The sequence below is a fragment of the Anas acuta genome, chromosome 2, assembly GCF_963932015.1.
Source record: "Anas acuta chromosome 2, bAnaAcu1.1, whole genome shotgun sequence".
NCBI classification, from domain to species: domain Eukaryota; kingdom Metazoa; phylum Chordata; class Aves; order Anseriformes; family Anatidae; genus Anas; species Anas acuta.
The window spans coordinates 6,014,447-6,039,175 of record NC_088980.1 but is presented as its reverse complement, the minus strand read 5'-3'; the positions used below and the strand labels follow the sequence as shown (position 1 = coordinate 6,039,175).

The 24,729-nt window shown below is 36.3% G+C and overlaps 1 protein-coding gene across 1 annotated transcript in view; it reads right to left on the bottom strand.

Annotated features, from left to right (window-relative positions):
- Positions 1-24,729, bottom strand: part of LOC137852182 (sodium channel protein type 5 subunit alpha-like) — a 41,932-nt gene that overhangs the window by 9,559 nt on the left and 7,644 nt on the right. The window contains exons 3-21 of the mRNA XM_068673621.1: positions 24,089-24,203; positions 22,060-22,159; positions 20,365-20,493; positions 19,514-19,605; positions 18,464-18,685; positions 16,412-16,469; positions 15,614-15,755; positions 14,928-15,125; positions 13,804-13,983; positions 12,859-13,260; positions 12,184-12,310; positions 9,953-10,191; positions 9,418-9,618; positions 8,020-8,373; positions 5,766-6,200; positions 4,892-5,038; positions 3,616-3,736; positions 1,000-1,154; positions 213-386 (exon numbers count right to left, since the gene is read on the bottom strand). Of these exons, the coding sequence (XP_068529722.1) occupies positions 213-386; positions 1,000-1,154; positions 3,616-3,736; positions 4,892-5,038; positions 5,766-6,200; positions 8,020-8,373; positions 9,418-9,618; positions 9,953-10,191; positions 12,184-12,310; positions 12,859-13,260; positions 13,804-13,983; positions 14,928-15,125; positions 15,614-15,755; positions 16,412-16,469; positions 18,464-18,685; positions 19,514-19,605; positions 20,365-20,493; positions 22,060-22,159; positions 24,089-24,203 (3,591 nt within the window). The remainder of the gene's footprint in view (positions 1-212; positions 387-999; positions 1,155-3,615; positions 3,737-4,891; positions 5,039-5,765; positions 6,201-8,019; positions 8,374-9,417; positions 9,619-9,952; positions 10,192-12,183; positions 12,311-12,858; positions 13,261-13,803; positions 13,984-14,927; positions 15,126-15,613; positions 15,756-16,411; positions 16,470-18,463; positions 18,686-19,513; positions 19,606-20,364; positions 20,494-22,059; positions 22,160-24,088; positions 24,204-24,729) is intronic.

Sequence of the window (24,729 nt, the reverse complement as noted above, 5' to 3'; positions counted from 1 at the left end):
AAATAAAGTATTAGCAACCTTTGGTGTCTGCTTTTTTTATTTCTTTTTTAAAGAAAAGAAAAAAAAATCAGTGCCCAGAGTGCAATATCGTGAAGCCATCATTACTGGAGGTGAAAGCATCTTTCTTAATTTCACATCCAGAAAAGAATCCGTGATTCTGCTGCTAAGTCCTGCATCAGGACCTGCGTAGAAATGGTGAAGGCAGAACTCACATCTACTATAAAGAAGTCAAGCCAGCACCAGGCATTGGTGAAATACTTCTTGAAGCCATAAGCCACCCATTTCAGGAGCATCTCCAGAACAAAGATGAAAGTGAACATTTTGTCAAGAAATGACAACATATCTTTTATGTGTTTTCTCTTATATATATGGATGTCTTCAAATGCCTGAAATCAAAACATACAAATAAATTTTAAAAGTCAGAGACAGGCTTTAGAAAATGAAAGTCTACAATCAATAAGACCCCTCCATCATTCAATATTAAATCTTTTACTCAGGAGTATGTCAGTTTATAAGCTGTTAATTCTTCCTGTCCCTTCTCTCTCTTTTCTCTCTATATTGAACACCTCTGTGGACACATACAGAACATGCACACTGGGATCCTAGGAAGAAAGTATATTTTTAAGAATTAATTTCAAGAGCTTTATGCTTTCAGGAGAACTAAAGTACTAAATGTCATTTACTTATTTTAATGATATATAAAAAACTTTGTATTTCACAACTGTGAAAGTCAGAAAAATCCAGTATGCAACCAGAATGGGAACAGCTTCTGAGAGCTGCGTATTTTTAGCATTGCTCTCTCTCTGATTTGTAATAGTATGAATAATAAATTTGCAATTACTACAATAGCAAATAAATGACTGCTCTGAGAAACCCCTTCCTTTCTCTCCTGATGAGTTCAAAGATATACCCCATGTTTTCTGCTCAAAGCAACTTGTCTGGACGCAATTAAAGCTAAAAATGCTCCTAAAGAAATACATGAAATTGTGCTACACGAACCAAGGATCCACTGCTCAGAAGAATCATGAATATGATAAACGATTCAAACCAGGAATGTTCAACAATTTGGTAGCAGGTTTTTCTCAGATTCCACCACGTTTGTCCTCCAAAGTTTAGGGCACTACCCTTATAACAACGAAAGTATCGACCACAACCTGAAAGTGAAAGACAGCAATGAATGTACGTAGCGAAAATGAATGTAGATGAAAGGCTGCTCAGAAAGCGTCTGGAGCAAGGGAAAGTCCAGGGTCAATGTAAATACCCCACTTTAGGCTGCTTTTCACATTTTGCCATGAGAAAAAAGTAAGGAAAGATAACTTTGTTTTCCTCTTAACTGCTATTTATTCCTGGTATACCTGAACAAAAAAGCTAAGAGACAAAGAAGATGCACAATTATCTTTAGTACTGTGGCATCATATCATCTTTCAAATACTGTTCATTCATTTGAATATATGGAGTAACACAGTTTTCATCATATAACCTGTAAAAATGTATCATATTCTAGCTGGCATATAGGCTCTATAAAAATAAATATTTATTTTCAAGCTCAACAGATTACTTGTGTGGTTATTAATACTTCTTGCAGAAAGAAAGGTGTTAAACGCTGGGTTTGGATGCTTATTCATTTTGCCAAGGATAGTTTCACTTTGGCTAAAATTTTCCTTGTTGTTTGCTCTAGAATAATTAATTTTTTCATTATTATGAAAAATTTTAGAGAGCTTCTGTCATTTCCAAGCATAAAAATCATGTACATCTGTATCTCATATTTGTATCTCATACAGATATGATATTATATAATAATATGTAACTCATATATACAATAGTATATAAATTGCGCAAAAAAAAATGATGATACTTCCTTTAATAATCTGTTACTCCAGTGATGTGGATCTGAGATTTGAGATTAGGCAGGGAATGACACTTGCTCTAGATAGAGACCTTTCTGTGTATAAATTTGTGTTAGGTACAGATTTGCTACACCTTCAGTGGCAGTCTTAACAGTTTTGCCACAGCAAGCACACACCAGCCTGGGACTACAGAAACAAGCAAGATGACAACAAGATGTTTCACAGTTCTTCTTTGGAGCAGGGAAAGAAAAATCTTTATTTATTTTGTTCGAACAGCTGCATTGACAAACAATACCATTTATAAAGTAGTTTTGGAAAAAAAAAATCCTGAATATCAGAAATCTGACATTAGTTTTATTAAAAACAATATGCAAACTGCAATGCATATACAGTGAATCTCTCAGGATTTATGATGTGTAGCGATGTATAGCATATAATAATAATAACATATTTTAACTACACAGGGAGTACTTAGCATTCAGGTGCAAAAACCTCTCTAACTTCAAATAGTTTCAATGTGCTTCACTGTTATTGATTTAATCCCAAAATTGTGCATTAGAAGTTTAATTGACCCAAAAAGGTCACGGGAAAAGAAAAAAAAAAAAAAAAGGCCAGCTCTGCAGAACAGGTCAATGAGGGGATGGGAGTAATTACAGTCAGATTTGATTTATCTGTATTCTCATCAGATAAAATATCCAGGAAATCGTGCTTGAGTGGGAAGGTGGTGAAAAGAGGAAGGCTCTGCCTTTGGGAGCAGGGAAGAAAGCAAGCCCAGAGTGCTGTGGGAGCTGCTGCTAGACTGCACATATGCAAGGCTGGAAAAGTCCCTCCTGATTGTTTTGTGATATAAGGAAGCTTGAAAGGATGGAAAACAATTAAATCAAGGAGAATTTAGATGAATGTATGGAAATGGTGGTCAGACAGGCTGATTGGGCAAGCAAAGAGCAAAGTAGAAAGTTGGAGCACTGGCAACAAATGAGTCCACAGCTGACTTTTTAAAGTGTTTTGTTTGTTTGTTTATTTGTTTGTTTGTTTTTTAAGTTTATTCTCTCCCATCTAATACTGAGAAGACAGTGATTAACCCTGGCTGTCAGTACTGATAGCTATTGAGAGAAATCTTGAGAGTTTTATCTTTTCTTCTTATGAAAACCACATGCTGTTGTTTCATCTTCATATGGGAAGATTTCACAAAAGGAGTGAACGCAACCTGCAAGGACAGCTTATAAAGATAGATGTTGTACAAAGACTTGATAAGGAATTCCCATGTTATTGTCCTATAGAAACTGACCTTCAACATAACAGATTCTCTCTGCTTGTTGCACTCTTTATTTTTAGTTATTTTTCATGAATCACTATTCAAGGAAGAAACATCTATCCAGTTGCAAGGTATTAACATATCTGTGTGCCAAATGCCTTATTCCAGTGCCAATTGTCAGCTGAGATCTGATCCCCTAAAGTGACTTTGATTCTGTCCAGTAGGGTGGAATTTACCTTGCCTTACTATAATTATCTCCTCTTTTGGGGTCTGGTCTTTGCCACTGCCCAGGTTCCAGTTAGAAGCATTCCCCTTGGTTTTTATGAAGGGGGGGGGGGTTATTTTTCAGGTGCCACAATCTCTCCATCCACTAGAGAGAACAATGATTAAGCCATTAGTTGACAACTAAAATTAAATGAAATTAATCTCACCCTATCAGCTCAGCATTGCTAGAGAAACAGGTTTATTTTTGATATTTCTTACTTTCCAGGTGTGTAACCAGGAGAACCTTACCTTCTGGAAAACACTTTTCTGGAGTCTTCATGTCTTCAGCAAACTCTGGAATCTGCCTCAAAAGATCTTCAGGATTTGTTAGATCCACTGTACTGCCTTCAGAGGAGCTGGCACTGTCAATCTACCAAGCAAAATAAGATCAGCTGTTGATTCTTCCTACATTCAGTTTCAAATGAATAAATTCATCCATGAGCAAATAATATTTTAAATCAAAACTTGAGTACATGTTAATATTTCAAGTAGGGTTAGTAACAGAATGGACTTTGTGACTTTAAAAGTATATGAGCTTTGAAGTAACAATAGGTGCATTTGACCAGGAGCCAAAGTCATATACTTACAGTACCTACATGCATGAACCAGCTGTAACTGTTTAATAAACTCATAAATTAAAGAGATTTTAACTTGCTTACAAGTGCACATAGATCTCAAAGAGGGATAAGCTTTAGCTGGGTAAAACCCAGAAAAATAGGAAAATGCATTAACCAGGAGAAACAGATAAATATAACCTTCTGTCAGAAACTGAACACCCATGAGAGTACTAATGAATTAAAAATTGGAATCACATAGCATATTCTTCAGTTCCAAAGCTTTTCTCTGTCCCCTCACACAATATAAAATGAACGATGAGTCATCTGTTTGGTACCAATGAATTACTCTGTGTTTTTTTTTTTTTTTTTATATTATTTTTCGTTTGTCTATTGCTGGAGCAGACAGTATTTTTTTGAATGTTTACTTTATTCAAAACTCATCTTAATTTATTTATGAATAACTACTGACTTCAATTTCATAATGAACAACTCATTTCAAGCATTACATTTCTTGAAATTGAGATATTTAGGACAAAGACTGACTTGCTGGAATTTCCTACTTTTACTTGGAAATATCTCTGTCCTTTTATGACACTCACACATACACTTTTATTTCCCCTCTTCCCTCCACCTTTTTTTTTTTTCTGATTTCAAGAAATGGGAAGTCACAGAAAATTTTATAAATTATTTATTTGAATCTAATTATTTTCTAGTTTTTCCATTTCTAAAATCTTTATCTTTCCTATACATACATTTTTCTTAAAATCAATAAGTAGAAACCCAGCATGGGTTCATTTTCATTCACAGAATTCTGGCTCCATCATTAACCAGCCAGACTGGCTACTGCAAGCTCAGTGCCACTGCCGCCACTGAAATCCACTCCAGCAAATCTTTGAGCAGAAATGTAGCCAAGCCTGACCAGTATTGGAAAGTCAATGTCATATAAAATCTCTCTCTATATATATTACCTCTTTTTGCTCTGGTGATGATGGTTCAGCCTTCCTATCTTTTCCTAGGTAAAGCACACTGAATTCTTCAGAGGAAAGTCCTGACCCCTTGCTCCAGCTTCCTGAATTTTTCCCTCTTTCTCCCCTTTGCCTCAGATGATTTTCCTCCTGAAAATAATCTGTGGGTTAGCGAGGTTTTCTTTTTCTTTTTGAGGAGCAAGTAAATTGGAAGGGAGAGAAAGATAAGATGTACACTTCATTTAAAGAGGATTTCTCTATATAAATATAATCAGAAAAACAAACAAACAAACAGGATATTATATGCTATCATGGAAGCAACATGAACTCAATGGAGATAGCCCATACTTAATACTTCTACCTTGCTCTAATAATTCCTATATGCTATAGACAGCAAGGATGAAAAATAAAGAATGGCATAGGGCTGTAACTCTGAATATTATGAATCCATGATAGCATCCTCTGGGTATTTTTGCTTTGTCATCCAGAAAATAGCAAAATAATTTGCATTATTTATTTCATGTTTAACATACAAAATTCCAAGGACACAAAGGATTACCACAATTTCCCATGGACAACCCACGAATTCTGTAATTATCCATGCATAACATAGCATGTCAACCAGGAATTCCTGCAGTGAAGCCAGAAGTTTATGGTCTTTCTTTTAGGACCATGATTATTTATTTTAAAAGGCTCCAAGTGATCAAGTTACCCTCATTCAAAACATTCTTATTTGTTTCTAACTCAAAGTTTGGTAACTCTTTGGAAATGGATCAATGTATGCCACCCTGTTCTGCTAGAGACAGTCTTCCACCATACATGCATCCTTCAATATATATGCACCTTGTATGCCAAAATAAACAAAGAATTGTATTACCTGCTTACTGTGTTCTGTGTCTGTAAATGTGCTCAGTTTATCATCATCTTCAAAACCATCACTTGTATTCTCTGCCTCAGCAATAGGGACACAAACAAATACATTGGGATTGGTAATAAAATCTTCAAGCCCTGCACAGTATTCCCAATTTTTTTCACCCCATTCATTGTTGTAATTCTCTTTACAATTTTTTCTTTCTTTTCCCAGACCAAGTGGGTTCTGGGCTGTCAATTTGTTTTTCTTTCTGTGTGCTTTCTTTAGATGCCTGAGCTTTCCACAACAGGTGTCCCACGTAACACTTTTCACCAAGTGAAATCCCTTGTTAATCCGAGCAAAAGCAATTCGAAGATTGTTCATCTCTCCATCGTCTTCTGCTGTCTGGAGACAGTCAGTACTGAAGGAATTCAGCAGCAGTGCAATGAAAAGGTTGAGGACCTGAAAGTCATTGAAATAATGATAAAATAAAAAGCCTGAAGAATAGCATAAAGAAGTCTAAATTGTAATGTTGAAGAAGACAGATGCTATCAAAGCTCAGCCTTACTGAGCAAACTGAAAGAAAGCAAAAATGAAATGGCTATGACTGATCACTTTACAATTGATTAAGTAAATTTCACAAAGCTTAATATTCTCATGTCCCTCTTCCCCCACCCCCAAAAGTTGTTTAAAATGGCACCTAATTATTTGGCCAAAACAACTTTTCAAAGGTTATAGTAGTAAAAAGACTACAGTCATGGCCAGTCAGCTTAATAACAATTCCCTTTTCAAACTAGAATTAAATCAGGTCTCTGTGGACACTTTTCTAAAATTAAATGTAAACTCAGATTTGGGCACAGCTATTCTGTTAAATGTTGCAAAAATCAGAATTGAGAGTAAATCAAAGTGAGATTTTCAGATTTTCTCCCTGTTTTTGAGAACATTTTAAAAGAAATAAATTCAAACACCTTTTTTTTTTTTTTTTTAAGGAATGAGAGAATAAAACAGGTGTTTGTTTTTGTTGTTGTTGTTAGCTTATTTGGTTAGTTGATTAGAATTTTTTTGTTGTTGTTGTTTTTTTGTTTTTTTTTTTTTTTTTTCCTCCCAGAATTTGCCTTCTGATGCCATTTGGGATGAGATTTATGCTGCTCAATTTTTGTCATATCAGAAGTGTGCAAATAGCACCACCCTGAGTCATCCAGGAACCTCCACAGTCAGCAGAGAATATTAGACCTCCAGAGACCAATTCACTCCATCTGTCTTAGTTATTCAACTTAGGTTATAATAAATTTCACTCTTGGATATCTCACTGTTATCTTTCATAAAAAGAAAACATAAACAAGGAGCATAGGCCACTTAATTTTTTGACAGTTAACATTATGTTATATGAATATCACTCACAGCATTTCATTACCAAAATGAATCATCAAGGCATAAAACAGGCAGGACTTTAAACCTGGGGATTTGGGATTCAGCTACAGAACAGATATTTCCTATAAAGCACTACCTGAAGTTAATTCTTTTCAGCAGTTTCTTAAATTAAGTGAAGATAGGTATATTAATAATAGGAAGAATGACATGAGAAACAAAACTAAAAAATATTTTTATGATTTGGGCAGTAAGAAGGGACTGAAGGAGACTGGAAAGGAAGCTTTCCCCCTAACCCCCAGCATGGGTGTATGAGGCTGTGCATAGCATGGATCAAGAGCATGGATCCACAGCAGGATCTTCATGGAAGTGATTGGCATAAGCTGTAGCTCTTGCATGTAAATAGACATTCAGAGGATTCATTTATACAGATGATTAAAGAAAATCCTGATTTTATTGATAGCAATGTAGATTCTGTTATTTGCTGATAAAGAATTCAATACACTTGCAAATCCGAGAAAAGTTAAAAACCAAAAACAAAAAAAACACAGAGAAACACAACACAACAACAACAGCAAAGACAGATTTTAATTTACAGAGAGACATAAGCATTTAGCTCTGTTAATTCATGCAGGTAAGCCACAATACTTGCTGATTATTTACATCCAAATCCCAAGAAGAGAAGTTGTTTCCTGTTTCAAGTTGCACATGGAAAGGTCAAATGATATTATGTGCAAAAAATACTAAATATGAAAATACGGATAGCAACTCAATGCCAAAAGGTAGAAGAGGCTTTGAGAGACTATAGCAGATACAGGTAACTCTTCTACATGTGTTTGGGGGACTAGTTTTTGCCAGTAAAATTGACTCTACCATTGATGAGATAAAGAGAATAAAATACTGGAAAACTCACCACTAAATTTCCTATCACCATGACCAGCAGAAAGACAAGAAGGCACAGTGGTTTTTCAGCTACCACCATGCAGTCCCACATGGTTTCAATCCATTCTCCACACAGAATTCGGAAAATGACGAGGAACGAATGGAAAAAGTCCATCATGTGCCAGCGCGGTTTGCCACTTTTGTTTATTTTAAATTTGTTTTCTCTATAGTTTGACCCAAAAAGCTGCACTCCTACTATAGCAAAAATAAAAACTATGATTGCCAGGACAAGGGTCAGGTTACTCAGTGCGCCCAGAGAGTTGCCAATGATTTTAATAAGAGTGTTTAAAGTTGGCCAGGACTTTGCCAGTTTGAAGACCCTCAGCTGTGTAAAAAAATAAAAAGTTGTGTTAGACGTCAGCAAAGATAACCCACCTTTGCACTGTTCAGGCCTGCAAAACTATTCTATAAGTGTTCTGAGCTCCTCCACTAATATAATGTTTATGGCACTGTGACACTAACACTAAAAACAAAACAAAAAAAAAGCATTTATAGATTTTTATTCTTTAGTCTGGGTAACATTACAGAGATAAACTGGATTACCCAGTACTTTAAAGAACTGGGTATTCCAATTCCCTAATAAGGCCTTGGCCCACACAGGCAGTTTCTTACTTGAAACAGATTATGTAATCTCCCTGATGAAGATTATGGTATTCAATTTACATGAAACAAAAATGACCAAAGCTAAGAGACCAGTTCCCAACTTACAAGAAAATGCATCTTTCTTTCTGTAACACAACCCCAATCAGTCCATACTTTCCTCAGGGCAGTGGTCACAGCACCAAGCCTACTGGAGTTCAAGAAGCATTTGGACAATACTCTCAGATTTTTCTATAATCTCTGATTTTTTGGGCGGTCTTTTGGGGACCCAGGAATTGGACTTAATGATCCTTGTGGGTCCCTTCCAGATTGGGATATTCTATGATCTATGAATAATCTCTGCTGCAGTTGTGATGGAATGAATTAAAGTAATTGACATGATAAGCTCTCCCTATTTTTCTTCATAGTATATGATGTGAATACCTTACCTAAAAATAGACACGAACTGATCATATTTTTTTTTCTAAATTTGTACTCTGACACTTTTTCCTAAGACTACTTATGCTAATGTTTCATTTTCAGCCCCTGTTTTGTAACATCTCTACTCTGAAATATTTTTTTCTCTGAATACTTCTTACTATATTGAAAGGAAATATAAATGTCATTAAACTTGAACTCTAATATCACAAGTTTGACAATATGTTTCTTATTGCCACTGCTGAGAAAATAAAATAAATAATTTCATGTATTCTAACTGCAGACAACAGAAGTATTCTTTATTGTATTCACAACATAGTGCTTTATACAATGGAGTAAATGTAAGGCTTACCAATCTGAAGGATCGTAAAACTGACAGGGTTCCTCCTTTTCTTCTCTCTTTCTTGCCTCTGTGTTTGGGTAAACTCAATTCAATTAAACTCAATGTGACAATTATGCTGTCAAAAATATTCCAGGGCTGCTGAAAATAATAATAGGGATCTAGAGCAATGATTTTTAAGATCATTTCTGCAGTGAAGATTCCTGTAAAGACCTGTGATCAAGAAACAGTAGTATCAGCCTAAAAGTTGCCATGAATTTATCTTGTCTTTAGACTATGTGTCCACGAATATAGTGAACTTTCATGGACAGGCCAACAAAACCTATTTTTATGAACTTTTAATGCACTTTTTATTAAAATGAGGGGAATGTTTTCTGCTCTTTCAGGAGTGTGTTAGAAGGGCATCAATAAAATATTGGAATCGACTATATCAGAAATTTAGAGTTCCCTAATCTTTCATTTTTACAGCTACTTTTTGTGTCTCAAGTGAAAACACTCATCAATCAATCCTTGGTAGAAAAGGTCAGAGAGTTGAAAATTTGCTTACCAAGTTGCCTACATTAAGCATTGATTTAAAATTTTCTGACATATTATTGTGTTCCAGTGCCATGAACAAAGTGTTCATCACAATGCAAAGAGTGATGGTGAGATCAATAAAAGGATCCTTTATGAAAGCAGCTACTTTTTTCTTGATTCTCAACCAAAGTGGACAACAGTCCCAAATTAGATACTTTAAAGCAAAATCTTTCAGGCATGGTGGGCATCTCCGTTGGGATTCTTCAAGTTCTAAAAATAAAAGAAAACCCCATTGTAGTTAAATAATCATTGCTGAGGAAGGTGGTGAAATACTAACTCTAAAGAGTCAAAAGTCCAGAGAAGAAAAAAGAACCTGAAAACCCATACAGAGCCCCAAAGCTTCCCTGCACTTTCTACCACTCATATAAAACCTACACCAAATAAACACAAAGATAAAATTCAAAGAAAATCAGATTCAAAATTAATTGATGTGAAGTTACTTTAAAAGCTGTTGGATCAGGTTTTAGGCACAGACTTGTGCTAGGATCATCTGACCCAAAGCAGATGTTTAGGATGTAGTGGCCACACCTCAGTCTCTCATCCTTGGAGCTCTTGATACGCAATATAGCAGCTAAGGCCCTTTTCACCTGATCCTTATGTAGACATCTAGGACACTGGCTGTATCACACATGACATCTCTGTCTCCATCGACTCTTAACATAGTTTAGAACAGCAGTGGTGGATGTTCAGGTAAGGCAAACCCAAACCACTGTGTCCAAAATTTCACCTTAGGCCACTTCTGTGGGAAAGTTCATGCCTATCATTTTCCAGCTGATGCAAGCAGCAATACATCTCAATTTTCTATAAACAAAACATGGAATAGAATCTGTTCTGGTAGTGTCCTTTAAAAGTTTTTGGTCAAATATAAACCTCATGGTTTTTCTTCCTTCAACATGAATATTAATGTGTGCTCAAAACTACTTTTATCCCTGTCGAAGTTCTGTGCAAATTCATTGACGAGCTGGACCTCATTGATCATTCCCTTTCTGTTTGTATTTAGGTTTAAGTAATTAGTTTCTGTGGATGCCAAAATTTTTCAAAGGTCTTATGAGCTGGATCTGACTTGTAACCTTTTCTTCTTTGTACATGTCCTTACTTCCCCTCCCAGTTCAGTCGCCATTTCTTCTTCTCTGCACTCAAGTCTCCAGTTCCACCCCACATTACTTATTCTAGTGTGATCACTCTGACTCAAACCCCTTCCAGATCTAACTTTTGTTTTCCATTCCTCCTGACCAAATGGCTTCTTTACCTTGTGCAGATCTGGCAGAACTGGTGTTCTGATCCTAGCAAAGACAACCTCTGCTCGCTGTTCTGATGCCTATTCTCACGTTAATCCACAGTCACTTCAAGCTATGGGGAAAAGTCTGGTTTCATCTGAGGTCACAGCTGAATGTCTGCAGCACAGCCCAAATTATTGATGAATTAAACTTGAAAACAAGGCTGCATAGGATACGTTTCAACTGAGACTATCCCAAGAGTAATTTAAAGAAATTTAAGAAAAGGGATCCCCCTGCCATAATGCTACTCCCTCCCCCCCCCCCCCCCCCCCCGCCAAATCCTACACTTGTTTTCCCAAGAATTGGTGATAGAGATACAACATAAAAATACATATTTCTTCCTCATCCTGGTCCAGAAAACAACTGAACAATTTGGACTTTGTTTGTTTGTTTGTTTTGTTTTTTTCCCCACAGAAAGTACAACAATGAAACTATCAGGCAGCATAATAACAGTAGATGATACAACCCTTACTAACCTCAAAAAAAATCACATGGAAAGGTATGTTAAGTACTCAAACCCCAGGAAATGCCACAACTAATTTTGCTTGTGTAATCCTAACATTGGATTCTGCACGTGTATGTCTCTACCAGTGATACAACAGCAGTCACAGGGTTAGGAAAGAGAAGTCAGTGTCCCAGCTCTGCTCCTCACCCTATAGAGAAATTCCTTCCACCCACCATCACTCCAAGACCCTCTCTCTGTCTGTCCTAAGAAATGAGATCTTATGATAGGCAAAGGATGTGTTCCAGTACATAAAAACTGTGTGATACTGCTTAAAAAAAAATAAATAAAAAATCCAAATTAATGATGAAATTCCTACACAGCTACAAATCTATGTTAATGTTTAAGAAATGTATTGACATTTTGGTCTTTTTCCCTAGCATTACCTTATGATTGAAATAAGCATAACAAGGAGCCACTTACCCTCCAAGACACTGGTAATTATGCTGACTGCACTTGCTGCCCTTTGTCTCTGAAATGCCTCATTAAAGTACTCCACTGACAGATGAGGATGCAAATGCATCATGCTGCTCTCATCATTTACAGCTGGCTGCTTAAAGAAGTAAACACGATTAAGGAGATACCACAGGAATAAAATGAAGTAGGATGCAATGATGGGTAACTATGAAAGTTAATATGAACGATGACAAGCAGCCAGATAAATGCACCTTTCTACAAGATGTAATAGGTGTTCAGAATGAAGGTCCTACACTTCAGTAATAATGCTACAGTATATGGATCCCCCAAGCATGTAATAGCAACAAGGCAAACACAAGTCTTGGAAATAGGCGTAGGAGGGCAAACAGGCCCAGAATATATTCCAGGGACTAATGGAAAAGGAAAGAGATGAGGGGTGAAGTGGTAGAAAAGCATCTCTACCCACTTGGTGGGGAAACTTAGAGGCAAAGCTTCTGTATGAAGATACAGTGTGTAGGAAAAGGAGAAAGGTACTGCTCAAAACGATCACCCTGGATGGAGCATGGAATAAAAAAACTCTCTCAGTTCTAACGCCAGCACTAGAAGCCTACCTAAAAATCCTACCACTGACAGAGAAACCATAATATGAAGTACATACTTAAAACAACAACTTTTACTTACCAGATCACCCTTCCCTGGGTCTTCCATTACCGGTGGAAGTGGAACTCCTTCAGTAGATGCTGGATCTAGACCGTGCACCTTGCCATTCCCTCCTCCCATCACTGAAATCATGCCATTGCAGTCATCCATGTTGGTCCACTTGCCTCCCTGCCCACTGCTGGGGGTAGCGGGGTGGGAGCCATGGCTCGCTTGGCTCTGCAAGCTGCAGCGTCTTCCCACCTGTGGCACCGACAGTGACCTCCCCTGGATTTCATTCTCCCCTGCACTGCGGGTCTCCTCGTCACCGAAATCTGCTTTGGAGTCAATTTCTAAGGATGGTATTTGGAAATTGAATACACTCCCGTGGCTCAGCCTGCGTTTCACCTGATTTGCGTTGGGGCCGTACACCAAGCCAAGGAGAGCCTGAGAGCCCAAAGAGAGAAGTAAAGAGAGAATGGCATAATATTGTAGAGAAGGTTTGGGGAAGCGATAAAAGTTTAGAGTTTCATAACATTTTTTATCAACCATAGCAAGTACAAAACTCTTATTTAATTTAGATTATTCAGGAAGGATTTTGTTTAGGTTTTAAAAGGCAGATAATAAAATCCTGCCAGCTGTAGTAGCTATTTTTGTAAGCTTTATATTCATATTCTAAGTAAGATTTTTTTAACAGAGAAAGATGGCACTAGAGTTAAATTCTGATCGTTGTTCACATTTTCTATTTTTTGAAGCTATAGAAAATGTATTTTAACGTTTATTGTAATTTCCTTTTATCCTTTGCTTATAGTATTTCCTTTTCAAATTAAATTTTAGATATGATACTTCTATATCCCGTAAGGTTGTTTATTTTAAAGGTTAAAGGGTGATCAGCATTTGTAATAGGATTTGGTTTGTACTTTCAAGCAGTTTATTTTAGTATTAAAATTAGAAAAGCTGTAAGGATCCCAGATTCAGACAATAGATTACCAACTTTCGTTGACTGTCTGTGCGTTGTAACTTGGGAAATTGTTGTTCTTCATAATCTTCTACCCCCAAGGACTTATTTCTCTTTTTCCTATTGCTTCTTTCTTTGATTTCTTTGGTAGACAAAGGAGAGGCTTCGAAGGAGCTAATTGAAAGGATATCAATCCCTTTAGCAGCCAATGACTAAAATTAAAACAAAAACATAGATGGCATTTATGCTAGATACGTAGAATACATGCAGCAAGAAAACACTTCTGTGCTCCATAATATCTCATTTTAACAATCTGTATTTCACAAAAGTCAGTAAAAACCTTCCAATATGTGATAACAGTAAAAGAAAGAGAGAATTTCTGCACCATATGGAGCACTGAACAATTTACTATTTTCAGTATGTTACATGATCACATGTATTGGGCTTGCCAGGGGCAAAATAATCATATTATGGCTCCTATTCCTCCATATGGCAGAATTGCTTACAATAAAAATACTCAGTTTTAAAATAAAGCTATACAATATATCTTTTTTCCCCAAACAAATGCTCAAGCAGTATTAAAATTCAGTCTTGTCTTTGTGTATCCTTAGGACTGTATTCACACTGTGGTTGGCTTGCCTTTCCATACTGAATTTAGGGCAATGTTTTCAAAATGCAGCAATATTTTATTCCAGAAGCTCCTAAACTATTCAAGTTACAAATGATTTTTTTCACTCAACTACAATAGGCTTTGTTTCAGACATTAATGCAATTGATGAAAAGAATTACTGTATATTTCTTGGCAATCCACAACAGTGAAGAAGAATAAAAAGAAAAAGCCATCTATAGCATCTATATGTTATTTTGGAAGCTGCTATCTGATGGAATTTTACATTTTCCAGTTTTAAAATATTACTTTTCTTCTACCAGACTTTAAATATCATTATCCACAACAAGAAATCATTGTTGGAACAATATGGGAAAAATATTCAGCTGAATAAGGAAGTGCTCCCGTATCTCTACGAATCACTGCTTTCAATAACTTAATATTTGCTCCTGTTCCCACAAGTGACTATATAGCTGTATACAAGGAGAGATGGACTTTACGTGACTAATAACAGAGCGTTGAGACTAATTTTTGCAATAATTCACATACCTCCTGCTCTTTCTGCAATAACTCCATGGCTTCCCGAAATTTCCTTTCCTTTGCCTCTGTTTCAGCAATAGTGGCCTTGTTCTGGTCTTCATATGCCATTGTTACTACGGCCAGAATCAAGTTGACTAGATAAAATGAGCCCAGAAAGATGACCAGCATGAAGAAGAGTATATACACCTTCCCAGAAGTTCTGAGGGTCTGTAAGCACAACACCACAGAGATAAAAAAATACTGTATTGAATATCAAATAGGCTTTCAATGTGTCTTTAAATTCTTCAGAAGCACTCAGCTTTCTAGACATAATGCTTTAGGAAGCTTAAATATATCTTCCTTTCCTTTTCTCCACATTTTTTTCTCCCTCTTTCTATGCTATCACTTGTAAACCCATGAGGATGACTGAGGAGGCATTGTTGCATTTTTGAAGGACACTATGGAATATTTCAGTGTTTTTTCTGAAGTTTCTAATACAACAGGTTAATAGGGATATTGCTGGGAAGCACTTCAGCATCCCTTTTCAATGAGTCACTTAAGAACCACGTCTTGCTGGAAGGGAGAAGAGAGTATGCAGGCTCAATGACTCGCAGCTGCTTATTTTATTTGAGATTTCTTGTCCTCCCTAGCTGTTTTCTGCTTCAGATATTGCTCTACCTGGACAACCCGTTCTGAACAATGCACAAAGCTGGTACCTGCTGATACAGACGCTCCCAGTAGTCCTGGGTCATCAGGCGGAATAAGGAAAGAAAAGCCCAGCCAAAGGTATCAAAACTGGTGAAACCATAATCAGGATTGGGCCCAATTTTCAAACATATGTAGTCTGGAGGACAGGTCCTAGAGGTAATAATAACTGCAGCTCAGTGGTGCAGATTCTGGAGAAAAACTTCAGTTTATGTGAGAGTTGGGATTATTATTTAGCTTTGTATTTTATTTTACTGCAAACTAGTTTTCTACTCCAGGAAGTATTTGGCTGGAAAGTGGGATGGGAAAAAGAAGCACCTACAATTCAGCAACAAAGAAAGACAGGCTAGAGAAGACCCCCAACCAAAGCCAACTCCCTCATGACCATTCCCTCACCACAAAGCAACCACCTCTCCCTCCGTGCCCAAATCTGCCCTCCAAATCCATGTTTTGTTTCCCAGTTTAACAATCCCAAGCCTCACAGAGAGAATCATGTCTGTCTTGTGCTATAGGTGTTTTCAACTTCATGTTTTCAACTCTTGTACATCTGTGGGGAAGAGAAAGATAGCCTTTCTAGAAGGGCTTGAAGGAATTTAGACTTGGATAAGACAACTGCAGGTTCATGCTTTGTTCTTTACATGTATTAAATTATCTGATGATCCACTGTATTTTATTGTTTGTGTTCCTGTTTCTGCAGTCAAGGAAACTCAGCAATCTCTGCTTTGTTTTCATCTCTTATGACTGAACAAGCAGAGAAGTGTTGAGGCAGAGAAAACTTCCAAAGAAGAAATATTCTAAGGTGAACTTACCCCGCACCAGGACCACATACCAAGATGTCTGAGGAGTCTGCCTTCTTAGCAAAATGTTCTATTAAAAAAAAAAAAAAAAAAAAGAAGGGTAAAACCAAAGCACTTCCTAGTCTGTATCCTCTGTCCCTGGAGTGGTGATGATAACAGTGAGCTGTAAGTGTACATGCACACACATACAAGTTGCTGTGTAGTAAATACTAAAAGAGCACTAACGAACAGAGGTTTCCCAAACACACAGCAACTGCACCATATCGCAAGATTGTCCTCATTTATACACATATTTCTGTGTATGTACAAATTTCAGACTAAAGGAAGCCCTTAAAATTGAAAGTTTTTGAAATATCACTTTGGCCCCATCTACCAGAAGCAAATCGGGAATCGGAGGGTGCAGGTTTAAGTACAGCCCCAGGTTTGGTTGTTGTTAGCACACTCTCTGGCACAGTTCTGTCCAACGACAATTATCCCTCTCCAGAACAGAGTTTGGACACTTCTGGGAGTACCATAGGTCGTTTCCAACAAGCAATAAAAACAAATCCCTGGTTTTAACAGAAAGAAAGAGTATTTGGCTATACAGATATAAACCATGACATGTAATTACTCTGCATAGCCAGAAAACAGGTCCTAACCCTGCTCAGCTGATAAACACAGATTTGTCCATCAGGACGCTGAAGCCGTGATCTTTTTCACCTCTTCCCCTCTTAGCATGAGTTACTCTGATACCTGAGCTACCAGAAGACTGAAAGTAATAGCTTCAATGCTAATAGCTAATTAGCACCATTAAGAGGTGGGTTTCATATCCCAGATGCAAAGCACATCTCATCTCTTCCTGGTGCTTCTCAAATCTCAGCTGTGCTCATCAGATAAGTCAGTGTGATTCAGAGCCAGCACAGGAATCCTTAATATCTGCTGTACTGTACCATATAAACGTAACATAAAGAGATGAATCACTATCTGGACTACTTTACACCCAAATTTTGTTCATCTCTGCTCCCGCTAACTGACAAAATATCTTATAATATTCATTGACTGAGCTTCAGAAAATTGTAGCAACATGTAGTGTCTATGTTTTTTCTTGTTTCTTTAGCATAGAAAATTTTTATTTCTAGCTAAATTTTGTCACATCCATGTTTCTTTTCTGTAGTATTCTAGTCTTTGACTTTCTTTTGAAGTTTGCTTTCAGTTATGACTTTTTCTAACATTCTGTGTATGGAAATTACTTTGTTCTTATGTACTTTTTTCTTGGTAGTTACAAGAGGTTCCTGCAAAAACTATCCTCAAAAGTATTTATAAAAAAGACTTTCTCCCACTGGTCTATGAGGCTATTAAGAAATCTTGTATGAACAGATCTTACACACCAAGTATATACAAACAGCATTACTGTAGGGCTTTTTTATGTATTTCAACATTTCCTCTCAGAGTATGTTTTTGTTGCTGTTCTGAATTCAGTGGTGATGAAGCTTTCTTCATATTTCTGGTGTATACATTGTCTATTTTACATTTGTTTTCTTCATGTACATTGAGGCATTTCCTTCACCACAGGACTTTTCATTTCTGAATAGCACCTTCCAGTTGCTGTTCCTCTGAGAAAGTTTTGGTGCCTTTTCAGATCTCTGCTCTATGCTTCCACCAACAGCTTCAGTCAATATATAGTTGAAAGATGTATATTATATACATCTTACAGATGAAATAAAATAATTATCACATATAAGATACACATGGTGTGAAGAAGAAAGATTTTTATTTTTAAACCAATTCCTCTGTTCAAAGCTGAAGGCTACTTAACTAGGCAGCAGAATGAAGATGCTAGAACCCTTCAGCATCTAGTAGAATCCTTCAGCATATAGTAGAAGCTGAACTTCGGGGAATTTCATCAGAGAATGAGCTAATACATGTTTAAGTTATTGTTATATCATTCTGATGCTCTGGAAGTCTGAAGAGCATTATCAGGTAGTTGCTCATCCAAATATTCAATCTCATATACAGCAGTGGTTACACACGCATGCATAGGTGTCTAGAGTGCCATATAAAACAAGAATTAAGGAGAAAAATTACCTGTATAATTATCAAACGTTTCATAGGAATCCCATGTTTGGTTTTCTATACTCTCTCTGATACTGGAATCTGTATAATTCCTCATACACTTTCGTCTCAGATTGCCCTTGAAAAGCTGGAGGCCTATGAGGGCAAAGACACTCAGGCAGAAAACGGTCAGGATCATCACATTGGTGAGTTTCTTAACAGACTGGATAAGTGCCCCTACAATGATCTTGAGTCCTAGGGAGACAGTGTGCAATGGAAAAGCATGATGAAAAACTTAGAGTATCGATTATGAGAACAACATTTTCTCTTCATTTGACTGACCCTACAATTTCCAGATGTTCCTTCACACCTTGTCAAGGATAAGGGACCAGGGATAGTCTAGTTATTTTTTATTCAGAAATTGATAAATTTAGTTCACATGAAATTTCCAACACTGAGAATCAATGAAGAATCTAGAAACAATAATGAACAATATTGAATATGATAAAAAAAAAAAAAAGAACACGGGGGCAAACCAGTGGGTTCTAAGTTTGTGTTTAGTCATGAGAAAGTAACTACTGACTTCATAACTGATAGAAAAATTGTGGAAAAAATGGTGTCCCAGAGATGATGTAAGATAATTCTGTTCAGTCACCAAAGGTGTTTCTGTTGAACCATAACACATAGATATATAATAAAAGTAAATTGAACACAAGATTGTTTATAATGTTTGATTTATTCTACTTAGTCCAGCTGGACTGAGACAGTATTTGTGTCCACAAATTCAGCTTCATCTGCAATCAGTGAAAGATACAGCAGGAGAAAGAAAAAGGCAGATAGAAAAACAAAGAAAGAAGGAAAGGGAAGGAAGGAAGGAAGGAAGGAAGGAAGGAAGGAAGGAAGGAAGGAAGGAAGGAAGGAAGGAAGGAAGGAAGGAAGGAAGGAAGGAAGGAAGGAAGGAAGGAAGGAAGGAAGGAGCCAATATTTAAGGAAGGAAGGAAGGAAGGAAGAAGCCAATATTTTGACTGGAGTAAAGAATTGGTTGTAAGTAACAGAAAATATTCAGCAAATAGATTCTCTTACCTGGGACTACTGAAATGGTTTTTAAGGCTCTGAGAACCCTGAAAGTCCGAAGGACTGATACACTCCCCAGGCTACTGAATGCTCCCACATACCTGTGAAATCAGGACAATTTTTTTTTTTAAAGTGTTCATTATTAATTCTTAATCCTCTTGAGTTTATCTTTAAGCATTAAGAAACTACTTACCAAGTATTTATTTGAAGATTCATACAATAGAAAGCCATTTCTGGATTATTAGAATTGCTTTATAAAGTAACTCTTAATTTGTGCACAGCTGATTTTGTGTCAGCACCTTAAAATATTATGTACCCAAAATACATAAAAAAGGTAACACTCAAAATTATTAATTTAAGGCTGAAACAGCCAGAACTGGTTTGATTCTTTCTTCCATCTGTAGCAGCCTCTAACAAGTATGAAATCTTTCTAATTGCTGCAAACTGAAGCATGAATTTAGAGGGAAAGAGAACGAATTTAATCCACTGTCCTGGTGTCAATACAAATCACCCTATTTTCAAATTTACACTTTCATTCACAGTATGAACTCACATTGAACAGCCCAGCTATTACAAATGCATGTAAAAGGGCATGCAAATTCACACAAAAATGCATGTAAAATGTATGTAAATTCATGTAAAAGGACTGCAGAGTGGAATGAGATGGGATTGAACAGTTAACTATATCTTGCTCTGCACAACTCCATTCCCTTCTTGAGCAACTAATGCATTGTTGCTATACAGAGTGATAAAACAAGTACAAGAGTCAACATCCTAGATGGTTTCAGATACACAGCAACAAAAACTTCAAATACAGAGAACATGTTCAAGTAATCCATATTTTATTTGTTCTCACTTACGCCATAACAATCACACTGAAATCCAACCAGTTCCAGGGATCTCGAAGGAAAGTGAATTCATTTAGGCAGAATCCTCTTGCCAATATTTTTATCAATGATTCAAAAGTGTAAATGCCAGTGAAAGTAAATCTAAGGAGGGGAGAAAAGTGCCAAAGTAAAACAGCAACATTAGGAAGTAATGGAAAAGGGTAAAAGACACAGTAAGACCATATCCTGTCTAGACCAGTGAACCAAGCCAACACTGCAGAGAAGTGATGGAAAGAATCCTATTGATTTCAGTGTTTCCTGCCACTATCTGACTTGTATGTAGTTTGAAACAGTAGTTGACATGGCTATTAACATGAATTCCTGTGACATGTTTTTTTGCATTCAGCATTTTTTTTCAAACTCTTTTATGTGAGTCCTCAGAATTTGAGAAATACAAAAGTTCTAGTTAATTGCTAAAATAAGCATTAAAACTTATATCTTCCTCTGGTTTCAGGTGGGCAAGAAAACTTATGATATTCCTTGTATTATTTACTTTGGGCACACTGCATCCATTTCGTGCAAATGTTTAAAACGCTTGAAAAATACAAGAGTACAGGATTTTCAATTTAAGATGGCAATTATTCTTATTAATGGAAAATTATCAGTAAAAGCTCTTCTGAACTTATTGAGTGCACTTATCATTTCAACAAGATAGTGATCTCCCTACAGAATTCAAAAGGCATTCACTTGGTAGTCAGCAAATGCACTAAGAAATTATATGTATGTAGTGCTTCCCTCTTCATTTGGAAAGAAGTATTCTAAAATTATTATTAAAATGCATTTGAACAGTACTTCTGATGCCAACAGCAGATATAACTCTTATCTAACCTTTAGTGCTCTCAAAAGTAGGGAAGTATCCCAGTGTCTTCTGGAGATATGTATATAAATACTTTATATCTTGCAGATTCTCATTCCTGCTTGCATAAGGCTTTGCCACTCCCAACTGTTTCAGTATCATGAATCATGAAACAGGCAGAAACAATTTTATGACTGTTTTTACACCAAGTATTTTGGAATCTTTTCCTTTCTATTGTGTTTTAGAGCTATCAGAGTTCATATTCTAACATATTAATGCCAAACTGAGAACTTGAAAAAAATAATCAAAAATAAAAATAAAAACAAAACAAAACAAAACAAAACAAAATAAAATAAAATAAAATAAAATAATAGGATTATCCAGCTTAAGTGTGACTCCAAAAACATGAATTTGTTGTGCTGTAATATTGCAAGGGTTGGCAGTGCTGAAGATAAGAGTTTTATTTTTTAACAGTGTCCCACAAGCCAGGAATTTCTGACAGAATATTTTATTAGAGCAAATAACATTTCAATATTATTAAATATAATTTTAAAATACTCTTGATGTTCTTTATCAGTGTTGGCAACAATAAGAAATGTTCCTGGATAAAAAGCAAATAATTACTAACTTCAGAAAGTGAGACAATGAACTGGAGTGGTAGGACAGACAGTGGAATGTAATGTACAGTCATGATCTCTTGTAACTCCATAATTATTGTAGTTATTGAGTTTAGAGACAAAATATTCCCTCAAAGCAAAAAAAAAAATGAAGTTATTAAACTCATAAACTACTGTGTGTGAAGGCTGCATGATAGGCTAAGTAATTAATTAGAGATACAGAGTTAAAATGCATACATACCCACAGATACTTACTCGACATATTTGTTCCACGAAGAAGATGCAGACTCATTCTGAGCCATGAACACACAATTAGTTAAAATAGTGCACATTATAAACCAAGTGAATAATGTAAGTCATGGGAGTGAAGGCAAAGAATATGACATTGATTTAGAAACATATTTACATATATATTTATTTTTTTTAGTTAATAACACATGTAAGATCTGCTTTTTTTTTTTTTTTTTGAGTTTAAAGCACATGTAAGATCTGCATATACATGTAGATTACAATACAATGCTGTTGTTATTTATGTCATCTTAACTGCTGTACAGATCTGCTGCTCTATTCATTGCAGACTTGGTAAAATGATCCCTAACCACTGAGACAGACTGAGAGAAATGATGCATTTTAAATTTAATTTTACAGCAGAGGAATTATTAAACAGAGACTGTCTGACTTGTTCAAGATCTCAGGAAAAATTGGGATAGAGTTGAGAGTTTACACTGATATCACCTAAGCTCCACTCTTCCTTTCAAAAGGAAGGTTGGTATGAGTTCATATGTCTAAAACATATTTCACTGTTCTCTTTCTGCTTCTTGTTCTCCTCCTCATGACCTGTGAAATTTGTGGAGTTTTATCTTCAAATAAACAGGGAGCTTTTCAGTGCTGAAAGCAAGGTTTTGCAGGTAACAAATTGAATGTCTTGATCATCACTGCAGTGTAAATGATAATAAAGTAGTCCTCATAAAACTCCAAAGTATAATTTTTAAAAAATAAACTGAATAGTTCACAAAAGTTAAATAACGCCCAAGGTCACACACCTGAAGCCCAAAGCTCACTATACTGGGAGACCTGTATTCTTCTGAAGGGACAGTGCAGTCTCCCATGATACTTGTGGGTGCCTCAAAGGATATCAGATGCTTATGTTTATACAGCTCTTGGGGCTGTCCACCTGCCCTTTGGGACCCACTGACTATAAGATATGAATGGGAACTTGGGCATCTAGCTCACATGTATATATTTGAGTTTAAGTGCCTGTCCCTGGAGCTGAATCTCATGTCTTGTGTCATACCACACTTTTGGGCAACCCAGGAGGTAGATGTTCATGGGAAAGACATCTACCCATTATCAATCTTTTCTGTCCTCCCTCAAATTCTCCTACCTTTAACTGCAGGCATCATCAAATACTGTCACAAACCCATGATCTGGACCACAAGTGTTGAAATGCCAGCATTAGCCAACTTGCTGCCCAGGGAAACCCTCAGAGAGCTATCAGTCCTCCAAGGATGTCTGTGCCCTGCTACGGCCACAACTGCAGACTCATCCCAGTTAACTCAGTGCTGCTGAGAAGATGGTTGGAAACCTAACGCGGTAACCTGCAGACTGTGCTGGGCCTGATTCAGCCATGAGTGACAGCTTTTTTTTTCCCTGGTCTCATCTCCAAGTACCAAAGTGGAGAACTATACGAGTGAGTCCCATCCCCTAAATGTATGACTTGGGATCTTTATTACCTTTTTATTTTAAAGATATCCTTCTTCCCTACAACAGCATCCCTGAAAATCTTCATTGTCGTACACCAAAGATATATTTTTTAAATCTGATTGCAAAATGAAACAAAGTTTTTATAATTGTTCTCTGTGTTTTCATATATGTGCCCATCTCATTGTGATTTGCTTTGGCATGGGGGCTGAATTTAATTATCACAGTATGCATAAACTGACTATGAGATAAAGGATAGAGGCCTTATTCATTTTCTCATTGAGAAAGGATTCAATATAAGATACTGATTAGACATAAAATGATCAACATCAGAGAACATTCTTAAAACACAAAATAGCTAGAAAATCAGGCTTCAAAACCCTCAGTACTCATGAAACTATTTATTACTAAATAGCACAAGAACATCAAACAGGAGTAATTTCTGAGGTAATCCATAATTAGAAGCTGTCTGGAGTGAACAAAAAGCTATTCATTCAGTGCTGTAAGGTATAACAGCACGGGATTACACAGGTCTTTGTAATAAAAAAAAAAGAGTGAATGAAGCCAAGAAAAGGATATGAATGTATTAAAATTTTAATTGCTGTTCTTCGGATTGGATGGAAAGGACTGAGGATCCATAAGGCACGTGTAGCAGTAAACCTGAAGATTGTTTTCTGTTTGTTTAACACTATGAAAATCTTAAAAATAAAAATAAAGAAACATGAAGTAAAACTTTCAGGAAGTTGAGCAGAGAACACATTTCTGTATTACATCTAGTTCTATGAATGATGAGCATGACTGATATTAACTTTAGTCTGCTTGTTTAAATGAGAAGACTCTTCATAATATTTTGCGTTCCTTTTATCATAAATTGATATCCATTAACTACCAAAATAGAAAAACAAATGTCAGCATGAACTTCCGTTTTTAACTTTGATCCTTGTAAAGAGCTTTGCACAAAACAAATTTTGCTTATGACTATTCTCTTTAAGTTGGACCTCTCATAGAATCTCACTATACAGAGGTGGAAGGAAGACTTGCAACCTTATTATGATTTGCTAATATTGATAGTGATCTTCTGCCTCTAAGACTGTAGAAATTAGCTCAAGGCATTAAGCAATACTCAAGCAATAAACTTAATTTCCAGTGGATTAGATACCATTTCTCTGTTCGTTATTAAAAATCATATTCTTCTATCCTTCCTGATTAGAATATACAACTTGA